The sequence below is a fragment of the Nerophis ophidion genome, linkage group LG01 (assembly GCF_033978795.1).
Source record: "Nerophis ophidion isolate RoL-2023_Sa linkage group LG01, RoL_Noph_v1.0, whole genome shotgun sequence".
NCBI lineage: Eukaryota > Metazoa > Chordata > Actinopteri > Syngnathiformes > Syngnathidae > Nerophis > Nerophis ophidion.
The window spans coordinates 75,216,520-75,238,627 of record NC_084611.1 but is presented as its reverse complement, the minus strand read 5'-3'; the positions used below and the strand labels follow the sequence as shown (position 1 = coordinate 75,238,627).

General features: G+C 39.8%; 1 protein-coding gene across 3 annotated transcripts in view; it reads right to left on the bottom strand.

Annotated features, from left to right (window-relative positions):
• LOC133559511 (alpha-1,6-mannosylglycoprotein 6-beta-N-acetylglucosaminyltransferase B-like) overlaps positions 1-22,108 on the bottom strand; it is a 373,716-nt gene that overhangs the window by 206,194 nt on the left and 145,414 nt on the right. For all 3 annotated transcript variants that reach the window (XM_061911345.1, XM_061911354.1, XM_061911358.1), the window contains one exon: positions 8,363-8,510. In XM_061911345.1, coding sequence (XP_061767329.1) covers positions 8,363-8,510 — 148 coding nt within the window. The remainder of the gene's footprint in view (positions 1-8,362; positions 8,511-22,108) is intronic.

Genomic DNA, 22,108 nt, shown 5'->3' with positions numbered 1-22,108 from the left:
GCGGTCCGCTCCCTGTACGATCAGTGTCAGAGCTTGGTCCGCATTGCCGGCAGTAAGTCAAACACATTTCCAGTGAGGGTTGGACTCCGCCAAGGCTGTCCTTTGTCACCGATTCTGTTCATAACTTTTATGGACAGAATTTCTAGGCGCAGTCAAGGCGTTGAGGGGTTCCGGTTTGGTAACCGCAGGATTAGGTCTCTGCTTTTTGCAGATGATGTGGTCCTGATGGCTTCATCTGACCGGGATCTTCAGCTCTCGCTGGATCGGTTCGCAGCCGAGTGTGAAGAGACCGGAATGAGAATCAGCACCTCCAAGTCCGAGTCCATGGTTCTCGCCCGGAAAAGGGTGGAATGCCATCTCCGGGTTGGGGAGGAGTGGAGGAGTTCAAGTACCTAGGAGTCTTGTTCACGAGTGAGGGAAGAGTGGATTGTGAGATCGACAGGCGGATCGGTGCGGCTTCTTCAGTAATGCGGACGTTGTACCGATCCGTTGTGGTGAAGAAGGAGCTGAGCCGGAAGGCAAAGCTCTCAATTTACCGGTCGATCTACGTTCCCATCCTCACCTATGGTCATGAGCTTTGGGTCATGACCGAAAGGATAAAATCACGGGTACAAGCGGCCGAAATGAGTTTCCTCCGCCGTGTGGCGGGGCTCTCCCTTAGAGATAGGGTGAGAAGCTCTGCCATCCGGGAGGAACTCAAAGTAAAGCCGCTGCTCCTTCACATCGAGAGGAGCCAGATGAGGTGGTTCGGGCATCTGGTCAGGATGCCACCCGAACGCCTCCCTAGGGATGTGTTTAAGGCACGTCCAACCGGTAGGAGGCCACGGGGAAGACCCAGGACATGTTGGGAAGACTATGTCTCCCGGCTAGCCTGGGAACGCCTCGGGATCCCCCGGGAAAAGCTAGACGAAGTGGCTGGGGAGAGGGAAGTCTGGGTTTCCCTGCTTAGGCTGTTGCCCCCGCGACCCGACCTCGGATAAGCGGAAGATGATGGATGGATGGATGGATATATATATAAAGGATTTTTGAATTGTTGCTATTTCTACAATATTTTAAAAAAATCTCACGTACCCCTTGACATACCTTCAAGTACCCCCATTTGAGAACCACTGCACTAAATAATAAACTCTAAGATGTATCAATCCGCAATTTCGCAAAACAAAGGAAGCTAATCACTGCTGACAAACTGACAAACATGTTTTTATAGAATGTGACTGTTGGATTACAAGCCATAGGGTCCAAGTGTCAAAAATACCTTGCCATTGCAAGGCCTCAAACAGAATGTTGTACGAATGTAGTGGCCAGAGTGTCATCAGCAAATTAGCCACTGTGAGCTCTTCACCTTATTGTTGGAGAACAGTTGGTTGTGTAAAAAATTACTAAACAAGAAACAGTTGGACGTGCATTCCAAAGTTTTGAGAACAACATGAAACAACATGAAACCAGTGGAAAATTACCTGATTCTTTTGAGCAATGTGTCCATACGTCTGGAATATAACCATATGCCAATGTTATATCACGGTTATTGTGCGTTTTGGTATTCTACTCTGTTCAGCGGTACTTGAACGCACCATAATACATCTCCGTGTCATATTCCTCTGAGTATCCTGTATGTCAATCACTAGCTATGTTAACACTGGAGGCCAAAGTGGCCCAAATCTGATTTATTTTTAAATTAGATTTTTCCAGCTTACTGTTTGCACTGCAAGTTATCAGACTCCAGTGTAAATCCGCACAGGCCCCAATGTTGTCTCGACATCACTTGCATGCGCACTTAGATAAAGTGAAAAGTTGACCAGGAGAAAGTTGATACTAGTAAAAAATAAGGTAAAAGCTGCAAAACCTTAAAAATGTGTGTTTTTTAACATGAAAGTGAATTAAAGTAATATAACGTAGTAACGTATTGCAGCACAGTGGTGCTGGGGTTAGTACGCGTGCCTCATAATACCAAGGTCCTGGGTACCGGCTTCCACCCACCTCCAAAGACATGCACCTGGTGATAAGTTTATTGGCAACACTGAAATTGGCCCTAGTGTTTGAATGCTGTCTGTGTTGGCCCTGTGATGAGGTGGAGACTTGTACAGCGTGTACCCCGAATGTAGATGAGATAGGCTTCAACACCCTCTGTGACCCCGAACAAGTGGTAGAAAATGTATAGATGGATGGATGGATGGATGGATGGAAGAATGGATAACATATTAATATAGTGTAATATATTTTGGGGGGATGGGGGGGGTTCTAATCTTTTTACGGCTGTTAAGTAGAGGAGACACCAGCGTGGATCCATGTGGATTTCACATGTAAGCAAATGCACCACCGCGTAAATTCCGGTCGATCAATAATCGCTATTATTTTGGAATCAAAATATATATTCAGACATTAAATTTAGCCTATTATTTGCACACTATTGACAAGTGATGCACCAGAAATTTGGTCGTCTTAAAAAGACTTTGCTCACCAGAAACCCGATGTTGTGATGAAATATTCACTTCCGCTGGCGACTGCGTCTTTTCCCGCGTACACGAGCGAAGTAGCTCAACCAAAGCTGACATAAAAAGTCACACGGGTCGCATTCAGGTCGCGTTGCGTTTAGACTGAAGTCACATTTGAAAAGATCAGATTCCGATCGGATTTAGGACTACCTCCTGATTTGGCCCTGAATCTGATACCAATCAGATTTAGACTGGCAAAAAAAATAAATCGGATATGGTGTCACTTGAGGGCAAAAACAATCAGATTTGGTGGGACGTGTAAACGGGGCCATTCTGGGCTAAGAGAGCACAGCTTGTAGCCTCACTGTGTCCAATTCAATACCCGAGTTACTCAGACAGTAAAGTGTTTTTAGAGGTTTGATTGAAGTGAAGTGAAGTGAATTATATTTATATAGCGATTTTTCTCTAGTGACTCAAAGCGCTTTACATAGTGAAACCCAATATCTAATTTTTACATTTAAACCAGTGTGGGTGGCACTGGGAGCAGGTGGGTAAAGTGTCTTGCCAAAGGACACAACAGCAGTGACTCGGATGGCGGAAGCGGGGTTCGAACCTGCAACCCTCGAGTTGCTGGGACGGCCGCTGAACCAACCGAGCTATACCGCCCCAGGGCGACATAGCTTGAGGTATGTCGTTGCTTAATGGGAAAAGACGTCAATGTCTCTTGTATTCATGTTAGCATGTAAGCTAGCGAGTGAGCGCCAGCCCATCTCTGAATTTATCAAAATCTGGCTATCAACCACAATTTTTCGATATATTTTATTTAAAACGGTAATAGTAACAGTCATTAATACTGTTTATCGTTACATCCCTAGTGTGTATGTAATTATTCCTGGGAGAAAAGTGCCAAAAATGGAACAAAAATGTTTGTGATTTCCGTACTTTTATGTCCCAGAAATACGACTACGATTAAAACTCAATTACTGTAAGTGTCTGTGTATGTGCATGCCAAAGTGCGTCTAATAATTCTGTAGGCTGTACACTCAATCAGGTTGCTGTCAGTGCTCTGGTCTTGTGGCCAGACTGAATTTAATAGCTTAGAACAGTGGTTCCTAATGGGGGTACGTGTACTCCTGGGAGTACTTGAAGGTAGGCCAAGGGGGTATGTGAGATTTTTCAAAAATATTCTAAAAATAGCAACAGTTCAAAAATATTTTATAAATATATTTATTGAAAAATACTTCAACAAAATATGAATGTATGTTCATAAACTGTGAAAAGAAATGCAACAATGCAATCAATATTCATTGTGACAGCTAGATTTTTTGTGGACATGTTCCATAAATATTGATCCATCCATCCATCCATCCATCCATCCATCCATCCATTTTCTACCGCTTATTCCCTTTCGGGGTCGCGGGGGGTGCTGGCGCCTATCTCAGCTACAATCGGGCGGAAGGCGGGGTACACCCTGGACAAGTCGCCACCTCACATAAATATTGATGTTAAAGATTTCTTTTTTTGTGAATAAATGTTTAGAATTAAGTTGATGAATCCAGATGGATCTCTATTACAATCCCCAAAGAGGGCACTTTAAGTTGATGATTACTTCGATGCGTAGAAATATTTGTTTATAATTGAATCACTTGTTTATTTTTCAACAAGTTCTTAGTTATTTTTATATCTTTTATTCCCAAATCGTTCAAGAAAGACCACTACAAATGAGCAATATTTTGCACTGTTATACAATTTGATAAATCGGAAACTGATGACATAGTGCTGCATTTTACTACTTTATCTCTTTTTTCCAACCAAAAATGTTTTGCTCTGATTAGGGGGTACTTGAATCAAAAACATTTTCACAGGGGATACATCAACTGAAAAAAGGTTGAGAACCACTGGCTTAGAATATCGGAGTCTTGATAATAAATCACAAAAGCTGCCCAATCATAATCGTACTTTATGCATAAGCTTTTGCTGTGCAGTCTTTGGTCTGCAGACAAAAGAAAAATCAGTTTGAACGCTAAGCCAGCTGCACCAACATATGTTCCAAAAACGTTTATTATAATTTTGGTCTGAACTGGCATCCTGAGTAGTTTCAGTGTTATCTGAAAAGAAAAGTAAGCATGATACATACATGGTGCTTTGTGAGCATCCTGGATGATGCCAGTCGCCCTCTGCATAGTGTTATCAGTGCTAGACTGCTTCATCCCAAGTGCAGGACTATCCATCCATTTTCTACCGCTTATTCCCTTTCGGGGTCGCGGGGGGCGCTGGCGCCTATCTCAGCTACAATCGGGCGGAAGGCGGGGTACACCCTGGACAAGTCGCCACCTCATCGCAGGGCCAACAGAGATAGACAGACAACATTCACACTCACATTCAAACACTAGGGCCAATTTAGTGTTGCCAATCAACCTATCCCCAGGTGCATGTCTTTGGAGGTGGGAGGACTAATAGACTCAAAAAGTCCTTTGTCCCACACGCCATTAGACTGTACAACTCCTCTCTGGGGAGGGGGGTGGGGTGTACTAGAATGACAGGGGATGCAAAACAATAACAGTGCAATTCGTTTTCATAACATGGTCACTACTGCCTACTTTCTCTTCTTATATTCTTATTTTACTGTTATATTGTTATTCCCATTGTTGCTTTTTATTTTTTATTGCTATTGTTATATTTCTCTATTTTGTTTCCATTTAAACCCCCATTATTTACTTTTTACTTTTTTAAAAATTGATCTCAACTCTGTACACTGCAGCTGGAATTAAAATTTTCCTGAAGGAACTCTCCTGAAAGAATCAATAAAGTACTATCTAAATCTAAATCTAGTCTATTTTAGGGTTGTCCGATACTTGCCAAAAAATACGTATCGGCAAGGCATGGGAAAATTCCGATCCAGATCCAGTTTAAAAAAAAAAAAATCCGGTCCGTGTATTCCAACGCACCGATTTAAATAATACATTCCACTTTTCTGCTGCCCCCTACGCTCCATTCTGCATTTTCCAGCACACCTTCAACACAGCCACAGGTCTGTGTTCTAACTGTTAAGACGGCCATGTGAATCAAAGTTACGGTAAAAATGTCAGCCTTGTGGGATTATTTTAAACTACAAAACGAAAAAGATGAAGAGGTGGAGAGCAAAAAATGCCACAATAAAGTCAAGCGTGGTGGTAAAGTTGTAAGACATTTTAATGACTCTTGAGAGTGAGAGGATTTTTAGCACTCATCATTGATGAACACAGGAGCAGGCTGACACCTGAGCATCTTGAAGTGCTCGTCTTTGCTAGAAAGAATCTGCTTGGACTTCAACTGTTTGCTACCACTGACTGGGGCAAACAATTGAAAGGAGTGTGTAGATAACACTTGTTCAAGAGCAAGTATTGATGTTGAGTTATAGACATTTTATCCCACTCAGGTTGTTTGTGTGTTTTGCTTTTTTTTTAATAATGTTTACAGCATTATTTGCACTTTATACTGTTCACTATTTTAGTGTTTAATGATGCCATTTCTGTTTGTCATGTATAATTTTGTCTATTTTGTGTTTATCCTTGAATACCAACCATTGTGTATTATTCAAACTCACCTAATTCAGCTGGCAAGTTGTTATCAAGAGTACTAAAACCCTTATCAAGATGAATCTGACAACTAAGTAGGCTAAATAACTTTTAACTTTAATACATGCTCAGATAGGCCAGTATCAGCCAGTATCGGTATCAGATCGGAAGTGCAAAAACAATATCGGTATCGGCTCGGAAGTGCAAAAACCTGGATCGGGACATCCCTAGTCTATTGTGACACTATCTTGACAGTAAAGGAAAGCTTTTATAATTGTGACAGAGTTACTTGTTTTCCTACTGGTTCTCATGGGAAATCTTTGGTCGACATGTTCCCTGAAATCAACTATGCATCCTGGGAGTTCCCACTGTAACTTAAGTAAAGCAGGGCAAGCATTGTCACAGCCAGTTACATAAAAACATTCAAGTTGTAACCACCTGCTGTCAATACTTCAAATGTATTTATCCAAGCTGAAACCAGGCATTTGGAGACGCACTATTTAAACCCTGTTAGAAACAGGTTTGACACACAATATATTGATTTAGTGTGTTCGACCATAATTACACGTCAACAATAACCTTTGTCTTCACCCAAACTGCCGTGTGCAAGGCAATAACTACTTATTGATTTCTTTAACAGTACCTTGTGCACACTTGACAATAAGAGTTACACCTTATTCCACAGCCATGGTCTTAGAGTAACGCTGCTTTCTTGGCATTTAATAGTCCATTACTAGACACTGATTGAAGGTAACACTAATAACAGACTGTATTAATTGCTTCATCTTTCCCCCCCAGTGCCTCTACTCTGATCTTAAGTTAAAGGCTTATTTAATATCACTTTTGAGGAAATGTGAGAGTATCAAATCACTCACTACTCATGGAGAGGGTTTTGCATACTTTAAATATGAATGTAGAGTTAAATTAAAGGGGAACTGCACTTTTTTTTATTTTTTCCAATCGTTCACAATCATGAAAAACATGATGACGGAAGGATTTTTTTTTTTTTTAATGCATTCCAAATAAAAGTAAATAAAAGTCCGCTTAAACCGGTGCCAAAGGGAGCTCTTCTATTTGGCCCATAAAATCCAATACATAACCAGTCAAAAACCGCCAACAATACTCCATTTACATTTTGTGATTTGAATACAAACCAAGTATTTGTGATATTGTTTTCATAAGCGCTAACGCAGACAAACTATTTATAGTGGCGCCGTGATCACTTCCATGTGTGCCTATGTTTACATCATCGAGTGGTCTGCTGCTTCCTCGCTTCCCTGCTCCCTGTCCGAGTAGGTATTCCGACAAGTTGGTACATTTTAACAGCCATTTAAGACCAGAAACTGGCGAGGACAACACCAAAATACACTTTATCTAACCCCCTTTTTTTGTGAGGATTATGAGTCATCATCTAAACGGGAATATGAGAACATCCGAGCAGTCAGCATCTTAATGAAAACTGACCTTGTACAGTAAGTGATGTTGTATTATGTCTGTTGGAGCTCATAAAGTCTTAAGTAAATAATAATCAGTGATGAAGAAAATAATATAAAAACAGCAAACGTCGAGATGCATATTGGATATTAATGCCGCGTATGCTTCCATCCATCCATTTCTACCGCTTGTCCCTTTTTGGGGTCGCTTGTGGTGCTGCAGCCTATCTCAGCTGCATTTGGGTGAAAGGTGGCGTACACCCTGGACAAGTCGCCACCTCATCACAGGGCCAACACAGATGGACACACAACATTCACACTCACATTCACACACTAGGGCCAATTTAGAGTTGCCAATCAACCTATCCCCAGGTGCATGTCTTAAAATGATCAAAATACGTAAATATTAAATGTTTTTATAAATGTGCCCATTACAGAATTACATACAGTATATACTAACATGTAGATAAAACCTCAATGGAGGTGTCAGGATGTTTTTTAAGGGCTTAATAGGCGGAATTGCACGACTCCCATAGACTTTACGGTAAGTGACCCCCAAATTCCCCCCAAAAAGTGCAGAAATACACCAAAGAAAACGGGATATTAAAAATGCAGAAAGACTACAATGTGTGAGAGTATTGTACCATGTTTTTGGATCCTAGGGCGCACCGGATTATAGGGTGCACTGTCAATTTTTGCAAACAACGAAAGGATTTTAAGTGCACCTTATAGTCCAAAAAATACGGTAGACAATATGTACAGTACATTTTTAACGTTGCCTAACTGAAATTGTTGGATCCAATGTTTTATGTGCTCGAGTGAGTAAGGAGATCTGGGTTTCCACTGCAATGACGTTCACCATCTACTTAATCATAAAGGCTCTTTTCAAAGCAAGAAATAGCAGCATACCATTCTTAAAAGTGGAGGGGAAGAAACCTACTTGTTGATTGCGGAGCTGAGCTCATCCAGGCGCCGCATGTCCGCTATAGTGGCGTTGTCGAGCTTGGCCAGGCTGTGCATTCTCTTCAGAATCACCTCCAGCATGACACTGATCTTCCTCAGCACGCGTGACTCCACACCTCCGAGCACTGAACAGAGAGAGCGACAGATGCATTTAAAACCAGGCCGAGGAACACAGTATGTCCACGTTGCACATTACTATGCTGACAGAGCCTCACTACTGCTGATCAGAGAGCAAACGACAAAGGCGGCGACTATCCCCATCTCCTAGGGTAGTGTAAATGTTCCAATATAAAAAGTCAGCCGAAATTAAAAACAGTTAACAGTCGTCAGAATTACAGTGAACCTAAGGATCAGGGGTGTCAAACTCATTTTATATCGGGGTCACATGGAGTAAAATCTACTCCCAGGTGGGCCGGACTTGTAAAATCACTTAACTTAAAAATAAAGACAACTTCAGATTGTTTTCTTTGTTTCAAAATAGAACAAGCACATCCTGAAATTGTACAAATCTAATTGTTGTAGTTTTTTTACACTTACATGTTGTGGTTGATAGTATTCTACATTTTATTTGTCATTTTTATTTTCTGAATAAATGATGTAATAATCTTCATCAGTCAACTCGTTGGTGTTAATTTTCAGTCTATCAAGATAGAAAAAATATATCAAAATTAAATTACAGGCTGTTATTAATGTAGTTCGATAATTTTCCTCGACTGATGTACTAACCTTCTGTGGTTTATGTTCTATATATCTAGCATCATCTACAAAGATACAAATAATTGCTATTGCGACATCCAGTGGACACATTAAGAACAGCAGTTTCCTTCCTTCAAAAATTTCAGGTACATTTATATACTTAGCAAAATCATCCCTCGGGCTGGATAAAAAAACGTTTGGGGGCCTGATCCAGGCCTCGGGCCGTATGTCTGACACGCCTGCTATAGATAAACTCTGCTAATTAAAATCTGGCAAGATTTCGAGAGAGTCAATTTTTTCAAGGTGTTATTTCAGAACAACAGACATGACGTTAAAATAGTCCCATGATCCTTGTGTGTAAAAATCAAACTCTGTGAGCACGTGCAGACTCATTTTACGCTTGAGTCGGGGCTCAATTTAAGCATTTGTGAACAAATGCGTTTTAAGCTCGCGCAATGACTCATTTTACGCTGTAGCGATGAGTCTCTTTATACACATGCACAATGTTTCACTTTTTGACACTTAAAGGTTGGCATTGAACTCCTCTTCTTTTTGATTGGTCAATTAAACGCCAACTCTGTCCTCTTTAGAGCAAATCTAAGGGAACTGTTACCGTCCAACAGAGTTCCTTCTGAAAAAAACGAGTCTTTTGACTCTTAAGACTAGACAACATAACTGCATTTTCCGGACTATAAAGCGCACAAAGAAAAAAATATTTTTATTATATGAGCAGAAAAAAAAGTTATTTACACAATTTACTTTTTTATAAATGTTTATTTACATTCCTTAATTTTGTCCAAACAGTGCCTGTCACACGGCAGTAAAACAGCGGATCAAACAAAACAGAAGTCATCGTCATGGACCAACTAGCTGCGGAATCAAGCTCTCCAATCAGCTAAAGCGACTCAATAACTCCACAGTGACGTCTCGGTAAATTTACTGAGGAATTTGTGGAATTGTAACAATACAAAAAGAATGCCAATTTAAGTTGATAATACTAACACAGACACTCGTAAACGTGTTGGCATATTTGCTAATACAAACAACACTCGTTTGATTACATCACGACGTAGGAGTGTTTTCACTTACAAATATGCATGAAAAAACTCCTACGAACATCACAAATGGGATGGTTTAGTACGTGTGAATAGTTTTAGTTATATTGTAAAACATACAAACGTTGCTTGGAGTGATGAATGAAAAATCCATACGAGTACAAACGCTAAGGACTACTGGAAGATGGAAACCTGATTGAAAGCTGTAAACAGAGCTGCTTTTAGTTTGTAATTTACAGTACTTCAGAAGGAGTGATATGATGGCTTAAGTGCTGAAAATAAAAACAAAGAAATTTGATCGCATTGTGAGGGATTCACAATGTCCATTTCCCTTACAATGAGATCATTGCATCAGTTCATAAAAAGTAGATCTACATAATGCAACACAGCATATATCCAGAAAAAAACCATTGTCAGTCGAAATAGGCTATCTTTGATGGTATTAAGTTAACGTTTTGTTTGACGTTGCAATTTTTGTCATGTTCACATGACATCATAATAGAAATGTATTTTGTTAATAGGCTGTAGCCCAAAACATGTATATGTAATGACAAAACAGGCTCCCACAGATTGGCTCTGATCAGGAGACAGTAAGCGATCAATAAGTCTTCAAATAGCGATAAGCGTCACAATTTGCCGCCAAAATAGAAGGTTGCAAAAATAAATACCGTATTTTTCGGAGTATAAGTCGCTCCGGAGTACAAGTCGCACCTACCAAAAATGCATTATATAGAACAGGGGTCGGGAACCTTTTTGGCTGAGAGAGCCATAAAGGCCAAATATTTTAAAAAGTATTTCCGTGAGAGCTATATAATATATTTTTTTAAAGACTGAATACAACTAAATGCGTGCATTTTTAAGTAAGACCAATATTTTTAGAGTATAATAAGTCTCTTATTCTTCTTAATAACATTGTTATTCTGAAGCTAACCAACAATAAATAAAATACTTCTTACCATTAATACGACTTCTTGAACAGGTGCGGTAGAAAAACGGATTGATGGATTAAAATGCATGAGAATGTTTTATATTTTGAACGTTATTTTTGACACTGTGATCACCAGCGGAATTATTCATTACTTATCGTGTTAAGCAATGTCAGCTAAGATTTATCTGAGAGCCAGGTGTAGTCATCAAAAGAGCCACATCTGGCTCTAGAGCCATAGGTTCTCTACCCCTGATATAGAAGGAAAAACCATATTTAAGTCGCATGTTTTGGGGAAATGTATTTGATAAAACCCAACATCAAAAATAGACATTTGAAAGGCAATTTAAAATAAATAAAGAATAGTGAACAACAGGCTGAATAAGTGTATGTTATATGACTCATAAATAACCAACTGAGAAGGTGCCTGGTATGTTAACGTAACATATTATGGTAAGAGTCATTCAAATAACTATAACATATAGAACATGCTATAGGTTTACCAAACAATCTGTCACTCCTAAACGATAAATCCCATGAAATCTTATACGGCTAGTCTCTTACGTGAATGAGCTAAATAATATTATTTAATATTTTATGGTAATATGTTAACAATTTCGCACATAAGTCGCTCCTGAGTATAAGTCGCACCCCCGGCCTATGAAAAAAAACCTGTGACTATCGGCGTATTATGGATACCCCCAAACGATGTTCCCTCTAATTTCTAATTTTCTTGAGCAAACGCGAAAACTCCTTGAGCATTCATTGGAGCACATGTGAGCAACGTCAGACGTGCACATGCACTCTGGCCACATCAAATGTTTTATTATTTTAATCAAATGACAGCAGTCATTTCCATGAGATTCTTTTCTCGTTTAAGTGTGCTGTCCCACTTACAATGACAATAACAAAAAAATATTGTTTTTCATGAGCTGTGTACTAGGTGGGAGGGGGGGGGGGGATTCTGCCTTGGAAATAATTTGTACCCTGTTCAGATATTGCATTTAGATCCCACTAAAACATTCACATGTTGCACAATGTGATGTAAACATGGCATCATGTGTACATTTCTGTAACTTTCTGTTTGTAAAATATATCTTTATTAGGATTCCTTAACCATAATAACATCATTTCATGATTATTTACAAATTAAGATTAAATTAAGAAAATACATTTTGTTTTTCACTAAATAAGGGTTCGGTGAATGCGCAAATGAAACTGGTGGGGTTCGGTACCTCCAACAAGGTTAAGAACCACTGGTCTAGTCTCTTACGTGAATGTGAAGTGAAGTGAAGGGAATTATATTTATATAGCGCTTTTTCTCTAGTGACTCAAAGCGCTTTACATAGTGAAAACCCAATATCTAAGTTACATTTAAACCAGTGTGGGTGGCACTGGGAGCAGTTGGGTAAAGTGTCTTGCCCATGGACACAACGGCAGTGACTAGGAATGGCAGAAGCGGGGATCGAACCTGCAACCCTCAAGTTGCTGGCACGGCCACTCTACCAACCGAGCTATATCGCTAAATAATATTATTTGATATTTTACGGTAATGTGTTAATAAATTCACACATAAGTCGCTCCTGAGTATAAGTCGCACCTCCGGCCAAACTATGAAAAAAACTGCGATTTATAATCCGAAAAATACGGTAGTTGACAACATTTGCAGAAAACAGGCAAACATAAGGTTTTAAGAACTCACGTGTATGTTCCTCTACTTCTCTCTCCGACTGCTCGCATACACGCTCTTTGGAGCAGACATTGGAGCCAATTTCCCGCAAACCGCATAAGCCATAATACTTGCCCTCTTACTTCTGACTTAATCTTCTACGCTCAATAATTCAGACCCTGATTGCACAAAATCCTTGAAATTGGCACAAATGCGCCAGAACTGAGACCGACTAGAACTGGAGCCACTAGTGTTACCATATATGAGTTACTGTGTAGAAATATGAGGAAATTATTACAAAAGTACACTTCATTCTCTAATAGTGTTACAAAAAAGATCAGTTAGAATAATACATAATGTTGGATATAGAGAACATACAAACCCTTTATTTATTGAATCAAAGATACTGAAATTCCACGACATAGTGGAATTGCAAACAGCTAAAATTATACACAAAGCAAACTATAACCTGCTTCCCAAGAATGTACAACAATGCTTCTCAACAAAAGAAGATAAATATAATCTTAGGGAAAATGTAATTTAAAACATTTGTACGCACCTACAACACTTAAGACATTTAGTGTATCAGTATGTGGAATTAAATTATGGAATGGATTAAGTAAAGCAATCAAACAATGTACTAATATGATCCACTTCAAGAAACTCTTCAAACTGGAAGTGTTTACAAAGTGCCAAAAAGAAGAACCATGATAAACATTCTGATTTTATTCATTCTCAAAATAATCTTACTTTTATCTCATCGTATGGAATAAAACTTACTTCACCAATTATTTATGTATTTATTTTTATTGTGATTACTTATGGAGTATACATTATGAATACATTGAGAACAGGAAGTGAACAAAAGTTTTAGCAAGTGTTCTGTAAAGAAAAGGGGTAGGATTAAATAAGCTCTGCTTCTTCCTACTCCTTTTCGAACATGTTGAAAAGAGAAAATGGAAATTGTGATAAATCATGTTGCATGCTTGCATGTTCCAAATAAACTCAAACTCAACTCAACAGTTACTTCTGTAAACACTGCAGCACCATGTGACGTCTTGTAGGCACGCGGGTCAGATTGCATTCACATAAGACACCGTATTTTTTTTGTAAATGTGAACAATTATATTAAAAAGATCGGATTTGACACAAATTCCAAATTGGACATCATACCCTGCAGTGTGAACGTAGCGACCAAACAGAAAGGAGGGGAGTTGGAATGCCGCCTACTCAATGCTCGCTCTTAAGTGCCAAAAGGGTGAAAAATCACGGATGTGGAGAAAGAGCAAAAACACATTGTGCACAGAGAGTACACTGGTACTCTTATGTTTTTTTAAAGCGATGTCCACCTCACATAGTCTTGGTTGCGTCTGAGGTTGTTTTTCCTTAGGGGTGTATTTCCTTGCCTCCTTTGCCAAGTGCTTACATGGTTGCTTCATTTTAATGTATGAGGAGTGTGCTTGTACGACTGCTAAATGTGTGAAGTGCCTTAAGAAGATTAATGTGCAGCGTAGCTGGGTTGGTAGAGCGGCCGTGCCAGCAACTTGAGGGTTCCAGGTTCGATACCTGCTTCCACCATCCGATTCACTGCTGTTTTTTCCTTGGGCAAGGCACTTCACCCACCTGCTCCCAATGCCATCGACACTGGTTTAAAAGTAACTTAGATAATGAGTTACATTATGTAAAGCGCTTTGAGTCACTAGAGAAAAGCGCTATATAAATACTATTCACTTCACTGTTGTGATTTGGAGCTATATACAAATCCCGTTTCCATATGAGTTGGGATATTGTGCTAGATGCAAATATAAACGGAACACAATGATTTGCAAATCATTTTCAACCCACATTCAGTTGAATATGCTACAAAGACAACATATTTGATGTTCAAACTGATAAACATTGTTTTTTTTTGTTGCAAAAAATCATTAACTTTAGAATTTGATGCCAACAACACGTGACAATGAAGTTGGGAAAGGTGGCAATAAATACTGATAAAGTTGAGGAATGCTCATCAAACACTTATGTGGAACATCCCACTGGTGTGCAGGCAAATTGGGAACAGGTGGGTGCCATGATTTGGTATAAAAGCAGCTTCCATGAAATGCTAAGTCATTCACAAACAAGGATGGGGCGAGGGTCACCACTTTGTTAGGCCGCCTGCAGTCCGGACCTGTCTCCCATCGAAAATGTGTGGCGCATTATGAAGCGTAAAATACGACAGCAGAGACGACTAAAGCTCTACATAAAACAAGAATGGGAAATAATTCCACTTTCAAAGCTTCAACAATTAGTTTCCTCAGTTCCCAAACGTTTATTGAGTGTTGTTAAAAGAAAAGCTGATGTAACACAGTGGTGAAGAAGCCCTTTCCCAACTACTTTGGCACATGTTGCAGCAATGAAATTCTAAGTTAATTATTATTTGCAAAGAAAAATAAAGTTTATGAGTTTGAATATCAAATATCTTGTCTTTGTAGTGCATTCAACTGAATATGGGTTGAAAAGGATTTGCAAATCATTGTATTCCGTTTATATTTACATCTAACACAATTTCCTAACTCATATGGAAACGGGATTTGTACATAAAATGGACTTGAAAAGGAAAATGTATCTTGCCCTCTTTGACCACACGGCCATTTATTAATAAGTATTATATAGTATTGCACAGCAGAACAGTAACAAAACCAATGTTGTAGTACTGGTAAGAAGGAATCTACTGAGCCAGGATCAAAGGGGTCATATTATGATTTTTCTACTTTAAAAACATTTCCTTGTGGTCTACATCAGTGGTTCTCAACCTTTTCTCAGTGATGTACCTCCTGTGAACATTATTTTAAATTCAAGTACCCCCTAATCAGAGCAAAGCATTTTTGTTTGAAAAAAAGAGATAAAGAAGTAAAATACAGCACTATGTCATCAGTTTCTGATTTATTAAATTGTATAACAGTGCAAAATATTACTCATTTGTAGTGGTCTTTTTTGAACTATTTGGAAAAAAAGATATAAAAATAACTACAAATGTTGAAAAATAAACAATTGATTCAATTCTCCGCAGAGGAATGTTTTAAGTCTCGTCTTAAGACCCACTTTTATTCTTTGGCTTTTAACACTATGTGAGTTGTGTGGTCCTCTGTCCTCTGTTGTCCTCTGTTTTTTATACACTTTGATTTTTATTTTACTGTTTTAATTGATTTTACCCTTTAAAATAGTTTTTAATCATATTTGTTTTTATATTGTTTTTATTGGTTTCATTTATTTTTTGTTTTATTCAGTCATTGGTGGAGCATAATATTGTTTTTTAACATGGCTGTGCAGCACTTTGGAAACGTTATTGTTGTTTAAATGTGCTATATAAATAAAGTGGATTGGACTGGATAAATAAAAATTTCTACACATAGAAGTAATCATCAACTTAAAGTGCCCTCTTTGGGGATTGTGATTGAGATCCATCTGGATCAATGAACTAAATTCTAAAAATGTCTTCACCAAAAAAAAATCTTTAACATCAATATTTTTGGAACATGTCCACTAAAAATCTAGCTGTCAACACTGAATATTGCATCGTTGTATTTTTTTTTTTTCCCACAGTTTATGAACTTGAATTCATATTTTGTTGAAGTATTATTCAATAAATATATTTATAAAAGATTTTTGAATTGTTGCTAATTTTAGAATATTTTTAAAAATCTCCCGAACCCCTTGGCATACCTTTAAGTATCCCCAGGGGTACGCGTACCCCCATTTGAGAACCACTGGTCTAAATAACATGTGATGATGGTTCTTTGGTCAAAGTTATCCATGCGCATTATGTTTTTCAGACCGTTTTCAAGCGGCTTTCTGACCGTATCTCCAGAATGCATTGTTTTGCCATCTTTTTTGTAGTTTGTGGCGCTTCCATAGCGAATCTACTGACGGATAAAGTTAGAACTATGCGCTACTTTGTATTAGAAATGGCAGCAGTGGAGGATGCATGTGCATGTACAAGCCAGTCAGCCTTACAACAAGAGGACAGCCAAGGAGCTTATTAACTACAACATCGAACGACGATGGCGGACCTGCGCACAACCCTTTGGGTGAATTAATTCATTGATGTCATCTGTGCGAAAAACGTCACAGGACGAGCTAATTAACTAATTAAGGTGGACCCCGACTTAAACAAGGTGAAAAACTTATTCGGGTGTTACCATTTAGTGGTCAATTGCACGGAATATGTACTGTACTGTGCAATCTACCAATAAAAGGTTCAATCAATCAATCAATCAATCTGCAATGTCTCCATGGTTTGAATTCAAATTTTCAAGACTTATTATGAAGATCTCTTACACACAACGGCAGGTACCAATAGTTAAGTAAAGTTATAGTAGTAATGGGGCCTCTATAATAGTCGTCGAGAGTTCATTGTAAACAACAGCAGGGCAAGCACCAATAGCTGAATAGCACAACAACATTTTAAAGTTCATGCAGAGGTGGATACTTCATACTGCCATTGTGTAATAATGAATTAGATTTTATATCACGCTTTTCTATTATTATATACTCAAAGCGCTCACAGAGAAGTGGGAACCCATCAGTCATTCACACCTGGTGGTGGTAAGCTATATTTGCAGCCAGAGCTGCCCTGGAGTAGACTGACGGAGGTGAGGCTGCCAGTTTGCACCTAGGGCCCCTCCGACCACCGCCTATCATTCATTCATTGTTCATTCACAAGTGTGAGCGGCACCGAGGGCAAAGGGTGAAGTGTCCTGCCCAAGGACAAAATGGCAGCGATTTGGATGTCAAGAGGCGGGTAGCGAACCTGCAACCCTCAGGTTTCTGGCACAGCCGCTCTACCCACTACGCCGGTGGTTCTCAAATGGGGGTACGCGTACCCCTGGGGGTACTTGAAGGTATGCCAAGGGGTACGTGAGATTTTTCAAAAATATTCTAAAAATAGCAACAATTCAAAAATCCTTTATAAATATATTTATTGAATAATACTTCAACAAAATATAAATGTAAGTTCATAAACTGCGAAAAGAAATGGAACAATGCAATATTCAGTGTTGACGGATTGATTTTTTTTTTGTGGACATGTTCCATAAATATTGATGTTAAAGATTCCTTTTTTTGTGAAGAAGTGTTTAGAATTAAGTTCATGAATCCAGATGGATCTTTTTTACAATCCCCAAAGAGGGCACTTTAAGTTGATGATTACTTCTAAGTGTTGAAATCTTTATTGATAATCAAATCACTTGTATATTTTTCAACAAGTTTTTTAGTTATTTGTATATCTTTTTTTCCAAATAGTTCAAGAAAGACCACTACAAATAAGCAATATTTTTATTAGAGGGTACTTGAATTAAAAAAATGTTCACAGGGGGTACATCACTGAAAAAAGGTTTAAAACCACTGCACTACGCCATACCGCCCCTATTGTGTAGTGTTTTTCACAAATACATCCGGATGCTTCCTACAACTGTAGCTGTTAATGAACGTTCCGAACTCCTGTTTCAACACCAGCAGCACATTGAGCAGAATAATGTTGTCTAAAGGTGAAGCCGCAGCTGACAGAATTAGCATCTCCCAGAAGACCTACTCAGTGGCCTGGTGGTTAGAGTTTCCGCCATGAGATCGGTAGGTTGTGAGTTCAAACCCCGGCCGAGTCATACCAAAGACTATAAAAATGGGACCCATTACCTCCCTGCTTGGCACTCAGCATCAAGGGTTGGAATTGGGGGTTGAATCACCAAAGATTCCTGGGCGCGGCACCGCTGCTGCCCACTGCTCCCCTCACCTCCCACGGGGTGAATAAGGGTATGGGTCAAATGCAAAAGACAAATTTCACCACACCTAGTGTGTGTGACAATCATTGGTACTTTTAACTTTAACTTTTCAAGCAAAGCATTTGAGAATGAATGAATGGCGGTTCTTTTGGTTGCAGTCAAGTAGTGCACCTAAGTTGCCTTTAACTCTTTCAAGACACTATTGCCCTCGAGATTAAAATTAAATTAAATGGGTTGTACTTGTATAGCGCTTTTCTACCTTCAAGGTACTCAAAGCGCTTTGACATTACTTCCACATTTACCCATTCACACACACATTCACACACTGATGGTGGATCAATAATAAAAGGACAAATGGAGTAATGTGTTATTAACGCAGTTGTTGGGTGTCCATAAAAATGGCGATCGTTTTATTCCCGAGATTATAAAGAAATCCCCAGTTAGGTTTTGTTTTTTCAACAAAGACAACACAAATGTTGTTGGTACAGCTGAGAGCTATCTTTCTATTGTGTGTGCTTTTAAATATTTTATAGCCTTTTAAGCCTTCTTCAACACATTTTGTAGACGTATCAAATTTACAAACCAATTGCTTTCTTTGTTTCACTGCTTTACTCTTAGCTTGGTGGCTGCTAAGCTACAAAGACAGCAAGTACCTGGAAGGAAAAAAACGAGTTCTTCTTGCAGTCTTCTCATAGAGAGGTGGTTTCTGCGAGAGGGAAATGGCCGCCACTTAGAGCAGAGTAACTTTGTAACTTAAGATGCCTTGGACATGCTTGCTAGAGCTAACTAGCCCAGTCTGTAGCAGCCCGGAATGGCCTACAAGGTAAGACCCATCCATCCATCCATTTTCTACCAATTATTCCCCTTTGGGGTCGCTAGCGCCTATCTCAGCTACAATCGGGCGGAAGGCGGGGTACACCCTGGACAAGTCGCCACCTCATCGCAGGGCCAACACAGATAGACAGACAACATTCACACTCACATTCATACACTAGGGCCAATTTAGTGTTGCTAATCAACCTATCCCCAGGTGCATGTCTTTGGAAGTGGGAGGAAGCCGGAGTACCCGGAGGGAACCCACGCATTCACGGGGAGGACATGCAAACTCCACACAGAAAGATCCCGAGCCTGGATTTGAACCCAGGACTGCAGGACCTTCGTATTGTGAGGCAGACGCACTAACCCCTCTGCCATACAAGGTAAGACACAGAACATATTTAAATTGTTAACTAGTCCTACACCCCGGTCTACCGGCCACCACACCGCGATGTTAACGGCCGATAATTTGAGTCCATGGCATGATGAGTGTATGCACATTCAGGGCAACACACTGTCATGTCATTTACCCTTGCCCAGCACAAAGTACCACACACACACACTAAGTGTGGTGAAATTACCCAATTACCCTCTGCATTTGACCCATCTCCTTGTTCCACCCCCTGGGAGGTGAGGGGAGCAGTGAGCGGTGGCTTAACCCCCAACTCCAACCCTAGTTGCGGAGTGCCAAGCAAGTAGGTAATGGGTCCCATTTTTTATAGTCTTTGATATTAATCGGCCGGGGTTTGAACTCACGACCTACCAATCTCAGGGCGGACACTCTAACCACAAGGCCACAGAGCAGGTAAGTAAGTAAGGGAACCTTACTCAGAGCTGCATTGAGACCACCCGTCATTAAGTGTCCATTGTTCACACCAGACATCCACACACTTCAGTCTGATATTCTGATATCAACATAAAGGCTGATACCATTTGGATATGAAGTGGAAGCTTCAACCAAGACTAAGTTATGAAGTGCCAAGAATTAATTATGTGGAGGCTCCCCTTCCCTCGCTCTGCGCAAAGCAAATTTTTTCTGTCACCTGGCATCAGAGAACACACGCTGTGGCGCGTATGTGGTTAAGTCTGTGCTGGGATGAATGATCTGATCATTGGGAATGAAAAGGGGAAGTGTTAGTGCAGGGGTGCCCAAACTTTTTCTGCAGGCGAGCTACTTTTCAATTGGCCGAGTCGAAATAATCCACCTCATTCATATATATATATATATAATTTATATTTAATTATTTTTGAAAGAGATGTTTTTGGTTAACATGTTAAAGGTGTTTAATGATAAAACAAGCATGTTTAAGACAAGAATACAAGTTAGTGTATTACCTGATTCTGATGACTTGCATTGTTTGGAATCAGACAGTAGTGCTGATAACGTCCACATTTTCGAAAGGAGGAGAAAGAAAGTCCTCCTCTCTGTCCAATATCACATGAAAGTGGTTAGTTTTTGGCGTCTTATTTGTCCAGCTTCCATACTCGTTTTTATACATTTTGCAAGAAATACATTGACGGGCAACTCCGTAGCTTGCTAACTTGTGCACGCTAGCTTTTTGAGACTCTTATTTTGTTGGCGCAGGCAGGATGAAGCAGGGCTTTTATTGTGAAGACAGCAACTGTGCAGTCTGTCTTTAGGGTTTTGACAGCAGGTACGGCGCGAGAGTGTTGAAATAAAAAATGTTTCTCGCCCTCCTCTCGGTCATGTTTTCTTAATGATCTGGCAGCAGAGGCTGTGCCGTGAATGTCAATCAAGTGACGAAAGTGACGTCGTAGTAAAGATTGATGATCACAGATTTTTAGGTTTATTTTTTTAATGCTTGGTTTGCGATCGACTGACAGACCCTCCACGATCGACCGGTAGCTCATGATCGACGTAATGGTCATCCCTGCTTTAGTGAATACACAGTGTTGGATTTAAATAAACCAAAAAAATAGTTAATGGCAATGTGTAAAAGGTGTTGAAAACCTCATTAGCGCGCATGTCTCCAAATTATGTTATAATGTTTCAGACCAAAAAGTTTTAGGAACTCAAAGGTCATTACACTGCGTGTGCCTGGTAGGAGTGAGAATCTTTGGGCACTTTACGATTCGATTACAAACTAAGCCAAAAAAATCATGATTATGAGGAATAACAAATTTATGCAACTTTAGTAGAGAACATTTAGTTTCCCCCGGCCCCCTATTGTTTGCCTGCTATGATATAATTGTGCAAATTTGAAATGCTTTGAATATTTACTGTTCATACAAATGACGCAGTGAATGATTTTAAATTGCTGGTTTACATGTCAATGGCGTTTAAATTGTTGTATCAATCAATCAATCAATCAATGTTTATTTATATAGCCCTAAATCACAAATGTCTCCAAGGAATGCACAAACCACTACGACTACGACATCCTCGGAAGAACCCACATAAGGGCAAGGAAAACTCAAACCCAGTGGGACGTCGGTGACAATGATGACTATGAGAACCTTGGAGAGGACCACAAATGTGGGCAACCCCCCCTCCCTAGGGGACCGAAAGCAATGGATGTCGAGCGGGTCTAACATGATACTGTGAAAGTTCAATCCATAGTGGCTCCAACACAGCCGTGAGAGTTCAGTTCAAAGCGGATCCAAGACAGCAGCGAAAGTCCCGTCCACAGGAAACTATCCCAAGCGGAGTCGGATCAGCAGCGTAGAGATGTCCCCAACCGATACACAGGCAAGCGGTCCATCCTGGGTCCCGACTCTGGACAGCCAGTACTTCATCCATGGCCATCGGACCGGACCCCCTCCACAAGGGAGGGGGGGACAG